General features: G+C 51.3%; 1 protein-coding gene across 1 annotated transcript; it reads right to left on the minus strand.

The window, feature by feature from the left end:
• Positions 1-2377: 2377 nt before the first annotated feature.
• LOC132087040 (serine/threonine-protein kinase PAK 3-like) lies at positions 2378-12215 on the minus strand. The gene is made up of 13 exons (XM_059493068.1): positions 12183-12215; positions 11727-11849; positions 11311-11386; positions 11203-11267; positions 10831-10972; positions 8620-8683; positions 7780-7828; positions 6409-6518; positions 5480-5597; positions 4553-4652; positions 4029-4225; positions 3563-3697; positions 2378-2422 (listed from the first exon to the last, which is right to left on the minus strand). Exons 1-13 carry the CDS (start codon positions 12213-12215, stop codon positions 2378-2380), a joined length of 1257 nt encoding a protein of 418 aa, XP_059349051.1.
• Positions 12216-12770: the final 555 nt, after the last annotated feature.

Raw genomic sequence — 12770 nt, forward strand, 5'->3', positions numbered from 1 at the left:
ATCATTATCCTCCGCCACCAGAGGGACTGAGCACATCACTACCTGTGCTCCTGCCTTGTCAATTACCTGACCCAGTACCTTAAAGTCCTTCCTGATTGCCTTAATGCTCCTCTTCTCGATCTCATCACTGCCAGCCTGAAGTATCAGCAGTGGATAATAATCAGAGGGCTGAATCAGTCCAGGAAGTCTCTCAGTAATATTTTGTACCCGGGCCCCAGGGAGGCAACAAACTTCCCTGTGGGATGGGTCTGGTCGACATACAGGGCCTTCAGTTCCTTTCAGGAGGGAATCACCTACGACAATTACCCTTCTTTTCTTCTTGGTACTAGAGGTAATAATTCGTGTTGCAGGTGAAACATAATTAGGAGGTTCACTAGGCAGACAATTCTCTCCTAAACCATCTAGTTGTATCTCTGGATCCAGTATCTCATACCTGTTTTGTAATGGTACTTGGCTGGATGATGGAGGGGGGCAGGTCTTTTCATTTTTACCACCCCGCACAGGGACCCATTTCCACTCCTCTTCATCCACCAAATGCCCTTCTGTCATCTGAGAATGGGAGGCATATAAGTCCTCAGTCTCTTGATTAGTAACCTCCCTTAAAGATGATAGGGCTGAACTCCACCAATCTATCTGCCTTTCACTTTCACTAATACTCCTTAATCTTTCAACTTCCTCCCTAAGCTCAGCCACCATTAGAAGGAGGTCATTCACTTGTTCGCAGCGTAAGCGGTTCTCCTCCACAGCACTCCCTGATGCCACCAATAAACTCAAACATTCTGGGCAGGGGTGGGTCTGTACACTCACGTCCTTTTTGGAGGGCCCAACTTGATCACTTACACCAGCCACAGCTTTTGATCTTGTAGAAACCATTGTTAACAAACACCTCAGAAACAACCAGACGGCAGGGGATTCAAAATCAGGAGGTTCAGGAATCCGGGGATTCAGGAAATCCGAGAGTTTAGGAATCCAAGGATTCCAAAATCCGAGGTTACAGGAGTCCAGGGATTTAAGAATGCAGAGATTTGGAAATTCAAGGATTTAGAAATCCGGGGTTTCAGAGTTCCAGGAGTTCTCCAGCAGCAAGTTGGCACTGCAGAGCTGCTAATGTAGTAACAGAGACTCTTTGAGGGATGCAGAATGCAGGGAAGGGAGCAAAGCACAGCTCCACAGTACAGCTCCACGACACAACTCCGCGGCACAGCTCCGAAACTCACCTCCGCAGCACAGCTCCGTGGCACAGCTACACGGCCTAGCTCCGCGGCCTAGCTCCGCGGCACGGCTCCGCGGCCCAGCTCTGAGGCCCAGCTCCGCGGCACGGCTCTGCGGCACAGCACCGCAGCACAACTCCGTGGCCCAGCTGGGAGGCCCGGCTCCGCGGCACAGCTCCGTGGCACAGCTCCGCGGCACAGCTCCACGGCACAGCTCCACGGCCCAGCTACGAGGCCCTGCTCCGTGACACAGCTCCGCGGCACAGCTCCGCAGCCCAGCTCCGCGGCCTAGCTATGAGACCCTGTTCCGCAGCACAGATCAGTGCAGGGACATGGTCTTGTCTGCCATTAAAAAAAAAAAAAAAAAAAAACGGTTGCCTCCGAGCTGGCATTGGAGAAAGGAATCCGGAAGTGCTCCTGGTCATGTGCTCCACTTCTCCCATTGATTCACTGCCTCTTTCCTTCCTTTCCTTTGAAAAGCACCTGGAGTGGAGATGTGCTTGGTGGGGGCCCAAGTGATCTGTAGGAGGAATAGTTGAAGTCATGAAACAGTCCTGATACAACACCAGTATGAAACCAGCCCCAAAGCCAATCCATTTCTCTGAAGTATTTTGTTTCCAGTGACTGCCAACATGTCAGGAGTCTAAAGGGAAACCAGGAAGCCAACTATTCTGATCAATTTGGCCAAATAAGCACACATGCAGCACCCTGCTCCATGGGTCAAAGAATGCACAGGATGTTCCCAGCCGCTTCAGGCGCCTCCTCCGCAGCTGGGAACATCCAGCCATCTCCCACAGCTCTAGCCCGGCTCTGCTGGTGGCATCCTGTGGGAGCTCCCTCCTCCTGAGACACAGCTCTGGCCCTCCCATTCCCTTCACGCCTGCAATGCCACTCCTGCCTTGCTCAAATCTGCACATCACTAGTGACTTTGTGCCCTCCAGCTATGCTGTCCTAAGCAGAAATTTAGAAGGAGGATGAGCAGATGGGAGAAAAGGAGGTGGCACCTTCTTTTCCCACTCTGTCTCAGTCTGTCTGTTTGCTGGGCCCTCTCTCCTCAGGATTCCTGCCTGTTCTCAGAGGCTCCGTTCTCTACGTGCTGAAGTGGTCCTTGTCATCTCCTCTGCTTCCTGCATTACTTTGCTGCAGGGATGACAGCAATCAGGCTCTCAGAGGAGGCTGAAGAGGGGCTCCGCTAGCTTGAGAAATGGATGCTGCCCAAAGGGAAAAAGAAACCAAAGCAACCAAATTAAAAGAGACCAAGGGAGAAGGAACCAGTATTTTCCAACTGAGCTTCTAACAGGGTCAAGCTGGGTTCTTCTAGGGCCCAGAAACACACAGACAGAAGGGGCAGAGCACAGATGGACTCAGCTCTGGCTTGCAAGGAGAGCAGTGTCTGCCTTGGCATGCCCCCCTCCTCCTGGCCTGGCTGGCATCTTCCTTCACGGCAGGGAGAGCCGAGGAAGTGGCGCCGTCGCCAGCTGCCTGTCTGCCACAAAAGGTGGCAGCAAAGCTGCAGTGGTTCTCATCTACTTGAGCGGGCCAGGCAGCACGTGAGGCTGGCACAAATCCTGCTCAGCTGTCCCTCTTTGGCTGGCAGAAACCTCTAAGAGTGGGGCAGGAAGGACAAACTGGATGCCCTTGGATGCTCAGTCAGTCCCCCCCAAAGGTCCCACCTTCCCACAGACCAATCTAGAACCGCTTGGCAGGGAGTGCTTATGTTGTGTTCTTCAAGCCCCACTGCAGGCCTCCTTCCCCAGCACTGTAGTACTTCAGTTCCTTTGCTACCAACTAAACCTGAAAACAGCAGCCGAGAGCAAAAGGGGGCCTCAGCAATGACCAGAAGGTGGGAGCTCTCCTCTGAGGAACGGCTGTGAGAATTGGGCTTGTTTAGCTTGCAGAAGGGCAAGGTCTCCAAGGACACCTTTCAATATTTGAAGGGGCTTAGAAGAAAGATGGGGACATATCTATTAGCAGGGCCAATTGCAAGAGAACAAGGGAGAATGGTTTTAAACTAAAAGACAGTCAATTCAGATAGGCTCTAAGGAAGAAACTCCTTATGAGGAGAGTGCTGAAACACTGCCTCAGGCTGCCCAGAGAGCTGGGAGGTGCCCCATCGCTGTCAGCATTCCAGGTCAGGTGAGCTGGGGCTCTGGGCAACCTGATCTATTGGCAGGGGCTTTGGACTAGATGACCTCCACCACTCCCTTCTAACCTTAACTAGTCTTGGATCCTATCTGGTTCTCATTTGAAAAGCAGCCAGAGCAGAGATTACCCTGTGGGGGGCCCATCTGATTCCCTGGAGTTGGGCCGAGGGGCAAACCCAGACAGGGAGCAGCCCCTTTGCCTTGTACCTGCAGAAGTTCCTTAGCAGAGCCTCTCCTGTCCACATCCATCTGCAGGCAGCAGCCCAGAAATTCACACAAGGCAGGGGGTAGGCTGAGCTTGTGCACATCTGGTATGCCTTGCGTGCCTATCAGGTGGTTAGCCTGAAGTGAAAGGAAACACAAGACTCTACGTGATTCTTCCACAGCCTTCAGTGCTCACCTAGACCCCGTCTTTTAAGCCCCAGTCTGCAGTGGCAATTTCTTGCCTAGCAGATGGTTAGAGATGAGCCTTCTTCCCCAAAAGTAGAAAGGCCCCAGTGCAACTCCAGCTATTCCAAGGGGCAACAGGTCTTGCCTTGACAGCTGATGTGAGCTGCAGGGACATTTTTAGAAGTGGACCTTCTTGGAACTCATCCAAGCTGCGGGAATGGGATTTAGTCTAATGGAGACAGACCAGAAGGATACTGAATTCTGAAGCATATTTGCACCTTACCCTGTCACTGGTCTCCCAAACATAAGGAGCCTCTCCTCTGGCCATTTCAATTCCCACGATGCCAAGGGACCAGGTGTCCACTTTGGGACCGTAAGGCTCTTTTCTCACCACCTCGGGTGCCATCCAGCAAGTTGTCCCCACCATCGACCTCCGTTTACTCTGCTCAGGTGTGAGCAGAGCACAGAGGCCAAAATCAGCTGAGGAGAAAAACAAACACTGCTTCAAGTAGGGAACCAAGGAAAAGATTTCCTCACTCTAAGTCTCAGAATGTAGTACTGAATCTAGCTGGAAAAGCAGCTGTGCTCTCTTTCCTCAGGGCTGCAGCCAAGGAAACTAGCAATTGTCCATTTAACAAACCCACCACCATTCCCAGGGTGGTGGCTTTTCCTCATCTACACTGAAGGTTTCCACTGTGGCCTCCCTCCCTCTGGAAGGGACACACACAAACCACAGTTCCTCTTGATACTTGTTGCTCTTTTAGACTCCCAGCAGCCTACAGCTGTGCCCTGAGCAAGAATACCCACCCAACTTGACGGAGCCATCCCGGCCCAGAAGGATGTTGTCACTTTTGATGTCTCTGTGGATCACCTGGTTGGCATGAAGGAAAGCCAGGCCTTTCAGGCACTGAGAGAGAATAAAAGAAACAGGAGGCCAAAAGTTAGCCTGATCTGATTTCATCGTGTGCTCCTGAAGATTCATGGATCTCAGAGGAGCAGTGAGTGCTGGCAAGAGGAAGAGCTTGCTGCTGCAACCCTGGGAGAGCAGGATCTCTCTAAGGCAAGGCATATTGGCTTTGAGGGGGAAAGAGCAGTTGCTGCTCGAGACTGTCCCCTGCAAAGCCAGTCAGAATGACCGCTGCTGCAGCGGATGCGCTCTCCCCATTCAGAGGACAAACAACGGTTGGCCAAAAGAGGAAAAGTCCCTGCTTTGGGTACCAAGGGCATCACTGTCAGCTGGGAGACTGGAGGTAAAGGGCTGTAAGGCTGCCTGGTCAGCAGATTTGAAAGACATTTCAAGTCATTTGTCAGTTTTCAGCAGCAAGCACCGTGGTGGGTGCCATGCCCTCCTTTGAAGCTGAGACCCATGAGAGATGAGCCTCTCTTGGCCTTTGCTGTTGGTTTAAAACTCGCACAGCGGCATCTTTGCGCTTACAGGCAAAGAAGGCAATGCAGAAAGGCTCTGGGCGAAGACTTGGAGGGGCAAAGTGCAGAACAGATAAAAAAAATTGAAAAATCAAAAAGAGACAGAGAGCACAGAGGCCAAAAGCAGATAAAGAGCAGACTATAGTAAGGGCAGGGACACTGGCAGGCACTTCCGTCCAGATGCTCCTTCTTCTCTGAAGCAAAAGAGCAGCACAGCAAGAAAGCTCTGAGCACGGAATCACTCACGTAGCAGCGCTTTTGAACTATGATGCTGTCCAAGGCATGCCAAGCACAAGCAGGATCCCTTACCTCCTGACAGACAGTTGCCATGTGTCCTACAGCCATCCTTTTCTCGCTGATCACTTTTGCTAAAGAGCCTCCATCCATGTACTCCAACACCAGCAGGACAAACTCATTGACAAGGTAGCTGGAAGATGAAAACAACAGTGTAGAGCTGAATGGGCACAGCTAAATTGCCATACGGATGAAAAGACTACAGCTGAGTTTTGCTTCCAGGTCACTGGGAAATGAAGACGGAATAAAATGGAGACACGCTCCACCCAGGCTATCCAGGGCTTGCAATCTGTGCCATCTAATTGCACACCCGTGGGAAAGGAGACGGCTTAGGGGGCAAGCAGGGGAAAACGGCAGTTTGTGATAGCAGAGGCAGATCTGGAAGCGGCTACATCCCAGCAGCTGCTTCATTGTCTTCATAACAAATTGCACCATTCACTCCAACAGCAAGGAGACACAGTTTTCACAGCTTTTTCACAGGGGAGGTGGAGGTGCAGCACTGCCAACACCCTTTGGGAAGCCTTGCATAAAGGACAGTCACAAACAGGATAAAACTACCTCAAACCCGGCAAATAATGTGTCTCTTTTGGCATGCAAGGCAATGGAAAATAGTGGGAACAGCACAAGGGAAATAATTTCTGTGATGCTTTCTCAGCACTTCTCTTCCGACACTCAGAAGAAGAAATCACGCCCCAAAACAGCAAAGGAACATTCAGCAAGTGAACATAGAGGCTGCTGGCTTAGTAAGAGAGACAGGTTTCTGAGAACAATCTTTAAGCTATTTCTGCCAGGAACCAGAAGAATGCCATCTCCTCCCATGCCTCATACAGGAGTGGACTGATGTTCATAGCAAGATCAATTTTCTGCCACTGAGCAAAGTGCTTGAAACCTTTGCCTGGCAAGTATGGAAACTGACATTCCCATAAAAATACAGAACTACTTACCTTTCTAGGTAGGTGACAATATTGGGGTTCCTCATTTCCCTCATGACCAGGATTTCTTTCAATACTTCCTTGCAGCGCTGGTGCTGGAGATCAATTTCCTTTACGGCCACCTACAATGACGTTGAAAGCCGTTAGGAACAGACGTTACAAGAGCCTCTTCCTCCGTGCACTCACGGGCCAGGATGCCTTGTCACCTCGGCGAAAAGGGACTCTAAAGCATCAGCCACAATGTGCTAACAGCACTCTCAGCCCTTGCAGACTCCTCCGCGAGGCCTCCTTTACCACTACTGTTATCATTTACACGCGTTTTGCAAGCCAAAGGAATTTTGCTTCTGTGAAATGAAATCAACTTGTGGAAAACAGGTTAGCATTTCTAGGGGATTTGATCAGTGTTTCAGAAACTGCTGCCATTCTTGATTGTGCTCCAAAGTAAATGCACCAATCCATTACAGAGAAAATGCTGTCTGACAAAGAACAACTCCAAGGCAACTCAAAGGAAAGTTAACATCCTAGCACATCCTAACTTCTTCTGGATTTTGCATCTCTGAAGAACATTCCTCAACACGGTTTAGATGTGTAATTCTTGAGTGTGTTAAAAAATGAAGAATCCTTTCTGTGGACCACTACTGATGCACTCCAGGTGAGAAGCAGGGCTTAGGGCTTTCAGACTCCTTGTAGACATCCCTCCAAGTGCAGTTGCTGAGCACAGCGCTGCAGGTGGGTAAGGAGCCACCAGGAAGATGGAGTTGTATTTGCTGAGAGCCAGAAAGGAGAATTCAGGACTCTGAATGTTTAGCCCCAAAGAGCATGGGACTCTCCAACTGACATCAGCATGTCAGTTCAGTACAAATAGCATCTCTGTAATGGAATGTCAGCAACAAAGGACCAACACAAGGCGGTATTACTTAAGGCTCTTCATCAGCTTCTTCTCACTGATCCGTGTGCGAGTGTCTGTGTGTGTGTGAGACCCAGGCTCCCCAGGACTGAAAGGCAAAACTGCGCTCCAGACAAGGCCTTTCCTTCTTTAGATCTTTTCAAAGGGTACCTCGTGCTGGGAAACAATGGCAAATCCTATCTGTGTCTGAACCGCGGCATAAGAGGAATTGGGCCAGAATGACGGCTGCTACCATCAGCTAATCTCTGCACACTTATCCAGGCAGTCCAAGATAGCATGGCCTTCTTGGAAAGACACCACTGCCATCCTCACACTGATTCAGAATGCGAGACAAAGTCTGTCCAAAATGCATTTTTCAGCCTGCCTCTAGGCAGCCTTTGCAGCAAAGACAGGTAACACAACGCTCTGGCCACAGATCACATCCCAAGGGAAAGCGCTCAAGAGCTGCAAAATCTGCAAGGGCTGTTGGCACTTACCGCTTGTCCTGTGGCAGCGTCCAAGGCCTTATAAACGGTTCCAAAACCCCTAGGAACAGAACAGCAGCAAGAACAGAGAAGCTGTTCAGTGCTGAGAAGCAAAAGGCAGCCCAGGCAGGAGCTCTCTGCTGCCTGGAGTGTCCCTCAAACACCAGCCTTTGTCTACCCTTCAGACAATACCACAGCAGCCCAGCAACCCTCTGCCATGCAGCTTGTCCAAGAGCAAAGCTGGGTCCAACAGGAAGAAAAAAGAGCTGCTACAAATCTCAAATGTACACACCAGACTATGGATGTGAGGGTTTGCTTTGCCTCTTCCTTTTTGTGCTTGTGTGTGTGGTGTGCCTTTCCAAGCAATGAAACACACAGAGTCCTCTTGGACTCAGAGCTCTCTTTTGATTCTGTCTGCCAAACTCAGGCAGCACCACACAGCCTGTCTTATTGTCCTGAGCACTGAAAGTTGTGTTCAGCAAAATATTGGAAAGAAATTCTGCTGAGAGCTGCTGTCTGACGGCTGTCAGGTGGGAAGCTGCTCTCTCAGTTTTTTCTTCCTTCAGTTGTGGGGCCATATTATTTGGAATCATGCAACACCGTGTCTGCTGGGAAAATAAGGAATCTCGTGCCACACACTTGAGGGACAGGCAAGTGCCTCCTTGAGGCAGGCAAGACATTGGTTGCCAGCATGCAGTTATCTTTGCTGATGCCTTGTGACCAGTACTGAGACAGGGACAATCTAAAGCCAGGGTCTGAAGATGCTTGCAGCTTGCCTGACTTCCCTCTGGATATTCCAGCAGCCACCTACGTGACCCATGGTTCTGGAGGAGTAAGCATGGCTGAACTCACCCTCTGCCAATAATTTTCCATCCAGTGTATTTCTCTTCTGGATCTGCCACGCTCACCACACTCCCTGAAAGAAAGAAAATGCAAGAAGCAAACTTCAAAACAGAGATCCTGACTTCCAGTGGATCAGAATCTCAGCTCCACTTTCTGCGGCGCGGAGCAATTTCTGGTCGCTTGGCTAGCAACAGTGTCAACAAGAACAACAACAAGAGCAGCCGCAGTAAGAAGACAGGCAGCTCTGTAACACACGTGGCCTGCACAGAGTCTGATTCTGCACACTCCTTTGAAGAGGAGACTAAGCCCACGGAGAAAGCGTCAGAGCAGACAGAGACCAGAAGAGAACTGGCACCGTGGCAAGTGGTTGTGGTCCACAAAGGGGAAGGAGGGCTGAAAAATCAGGACCCTTCCTTGTTGTGGGAGATAACACTCTCTTGTGAGGTTCAACAAAAGGTTTCATAATTCCAAGATTTCAATGCACCCTGCGATCTGGGATGAAGTTTTATCAACAGCTGCTTTTTGCAGAGCTGAAGGAATATGGCAAAGTGAAATCCAGGAGAGGAGGGGATTTCCTCTACCTCTCAGCAGTTTGCCTGAAGAATGCCTTGACATTTTCAGAGAACAGCAGCTCATGCTGTGCTACATCCAAGAACAATGGCTGTAAGAATTAGGACCCTCTTCTTTTATGAGCAGGCTAAGTTCTGAAGATGATTTTGCCCATTCCCCATTTAGTGAAGAACAACAAGTCCATGTCTTCAGCCTGGGCTGCAGCAGTCACTAGCACTGCCCTCGGCCCCTTGGACACCAGCCACGTGCCCCATCTTCCCAAAGGGCACAGCCCAGACGGGTAACAAGGACAGCGCCGCTCCTCAGGCGCTGCCGTGGCTCAGACACCTGCACAAACGAGATGCTGATCCTCTGACGAGTCCAGGCCAAGCTGCAGCAACGCGGTGGCTGCTGAAACCTCACAGCTAAGGAAGGCTCCAGCCCCTGCAGCCACAGCAGCCATCAGTGGCAGGGCAGGTATGACAAAAACCTGGGCAGAGCCCACAAATGGCCTCTGACAGGCACTGTGAAGAAGCCAGAGCCAGACTCAGCACTGCTACAAGCTGTTGACCCCACTCGAGACAGAACATGGGTGTCATTGAGTTCAGAGCCAAGGAGGAGTCGATCCATTCACCTCTTGTCCCTACAGCTGATGGCCGACACTGAGTAAACTGGGCTCTGTCCTGTACCTGCCAGCTTCTTATTCTCTGACAGCACTGCACCGGCAGCTATGACCAGTTGCAAGGAGCAACTGAGTTGTACTGCAGAGTCACCAAGGCCTTGCTGTGCTTTCCAAGAGTGCAGGGATTGAGGCCAATCCTTAGTATCCCAAGAGTATTCACCGGCTGGGCTTTAGCCCTGACAAAGTGCCTTGTACTGGAGGAACATGCAGCAGAGGGGATGCAGGCTTCATCCCGAGAATTGCCTGCAGGGCAGTTTTATCTGGCCCTGCCACACAGAAGTGTCTCTTGATGCGTCTCCCTAGGCATACAACTGAACTATCCAAGGGGGATTGGAAAATCAAATTGTGTTTTTCTTTGTTGGCTGCACTTTGAAAACACCTCTTGCTCTCTGATTCCCAGGGATTGTTCTAAGAATACAATTTCTTAACATTTGGGGTGTGCTGAAAAGACCCCTTCCTCTGTTGTTTTGCTATCACCTGATGCTCCTTCCAAGGAGGTCACACTAACAAAAATGAAGAATTTTTATCCAAGCAAACTGTAGAAGGAATAGTAGAAGTCATGAAAACACCACCAGTATGAAACCAGCCCCACAGCCAAATTTTTTCTCTGAAGTGTTTTGTCTCCAAATGCAGTCTAAAGGCAATCTAGGAAGCCAACTATTATGATCAATGTGGCCAGACCAGCACACACAAGCTGACTCAGTCGTTGGCTAGGTTGCAGCCTTCTGCTGCTCCGGAAACAATCCCTGCTTTTGCCTTTAGTGCGCATGGAACCTCAGGCAAAGGCCACCCACACCCAGCTGCCCTCAAAGGCAAAAGGAGTGCCCCAAAATGCTCCCTGGCTGCCTCCAAGCACAACAATGGCTCCTGTAGGGAGTCCAGAATGTCTCCCCGACACCAGAGTCAGGAGGAAGAGGTGCTACAGCTCATGCTGAGGCACACACCCCATAATACACTGCTGGATTGCACAAGGAATCCCCAGGACCTACTCAGCAGCCTCAGGCACTGCTTCTCGCTCTCCTGGAAGGAGCGGGGTGAGCTGCTCCTGCTCGAGTTCTCAGGCTGCGGAGGGGAGTCTTCTTTGGAGGCTGCTGCTGCAGCGGCGCCTTCAAGGGCAGAGCCCTCGTTCATCTGGGACAAGAAATTTGTTTGTGTCAGAAGTGTGGCTGGCAGAGATGCCCCTGACGGCACATTCCACAGGCATGCCATCAGGAACAACACTGGTGTTTGGCTGCACAAGTCAAAGCCAAACAAGCAGAGACTACAGCTTGTCACAGCCAGCCATAGTAGAGATGGTGAAAGGGAAAGAACACCTTAAAATTTCACCCTGTTCTGAGACCTGCACCATGGAAAGGGACAACTTGTTCAGAATGTGCAGGGGTCACCACGTTCACCTGAGCAAACTCCTCAATAAACAAAGTGGGCACTAAGAAGCCAGCAGAAATACATTCACAGGATTGCTGGCCCACCAGCCAAAGCACTAGCTTTGATGCCCAGGGCAGCAAAGCTGAGCTTCAGTGGCCCAGTAAGTGTCGTGCTGGCGAGCTGCAATGCAGACCACAGAGCATGGCCGTCAGGGGCCTCGCCCCCATCCACCTGCTGCTCTGCAGGGGAAAGGTGAGAAGAGCAGAGACCACTTGTTGCATGACTGCAGTGCCTACTGCTCTTTCACTCACCTGCCTTTGTTCTGCCAGCCTGTACTGCAGGCTTCTCCACCCAGCTCTCACTCTTTCATCTCAACTCTTCTTCCTGGTGCACAGCGCTGGAGCCTGCCCGGCTCTGTGCTCCCAGTGCCTGCAGTAGTCCTTGCCTCCCCTTTCCTGAGATGTCCAGCTCATGCCTCCATCACTGCCCTTCCCTCTGCAGCCTGCCTGGTCAGGCTCACCTGCCCATTCAGACACTCCTCATTCAGCTGCTGCCTCAGCTGCTGCAGCTGCTGCCGCCTTTGCTCTAGCTCCCATTGCAGCTGGTGCACCTTGACTAAGAGAGCAGCATTCTGACCCTGGAGCTGCACAGGAACAAAGAGAAGACGCCTTTTAACGTCCCACACACCACTCGTGTGGCAAGCAAGATTGAGGTGCACACGCTTTCCAAAAACACTTTGTTCTCCTCCTCATGTTTACCACGGGCCGGCTAAGAGGCAGTCCCGCTCAGACAGACAGTGTCCAGACAAGCAGTGCCCATAAGGAGCCCAGGGGAGACCAAAGCAACACACAAACTCTCTTTTCACACTCTGTGCTGCCTCTTGACTGGCTCTGGTTCCTATCTTTTCTTATTCGGGTTGCCTGATGGCAACATCCTGCTTCATCTCAAGCAGCCTTTTCTCCTGCTCCCTCTGTACCTCTGCCAGGAAGCTTTCCCGTTCCTCCAGCATCGCCTGCGCCTCCAAGTGCTGCCGTTCCAGACATTGCTTCTGATGAGAGGAAGAGACACTTCCAGATGAAGTCCCAGCCGTGCTCCCCAAAGAAAAAATGACAGCTTCATCCCTCCCACAAGCCCCCTCCCTGAAGAGTCCCCAGTAGTGGCTTTGTGCCCTCCAGCACTTCTAACCAGGAGCTTTACAGGAGGGTCAGCAGGTGGAAGGAAAGGAGATTCCGCCTTCCTTCACCACTCTGAAGGCTGCCTGTTTCCTAGCCCCTGTCTGCTCAGGATTTCTGCCTGCTCTCACAGGCTGTGTTCTCAAAGTGCCACAGCCCTTTGATCAAGGAAAACCTGCAGGTGGACTGCAGGATGAGGAGGAAGCCAGCACCCCGATGCCCTAGTCACAGGACAGGCCACCAGCTGGAATACCAGCAACACGGGGCCTGTTGCGTATGCTTCGAGCCCAAAGGGGAGACTCTCTGTCCACCGTGGAAGGACAGAATGCAAGGAACCCAGTTGCTGCGGCAGCAGAGTGCAGCAAGGTCAGCAGCCGTCTGCTGCATGGCAC

This window comes from Ammospiza nelsoni, chromosome Z (assembly GCF_027579445.1).
Source record: "Ammospiza nelsoni isolate bAmmNel1 chromosome Z, bAmmNel1.pri, whole genome shotgun sequence".
Lineage (NCBI taxonomy): Eukaryota > Metazoa > Chordata > Aves > Passeriformes > Passerellidae > Ammospiza > Ammospiza nelsoni.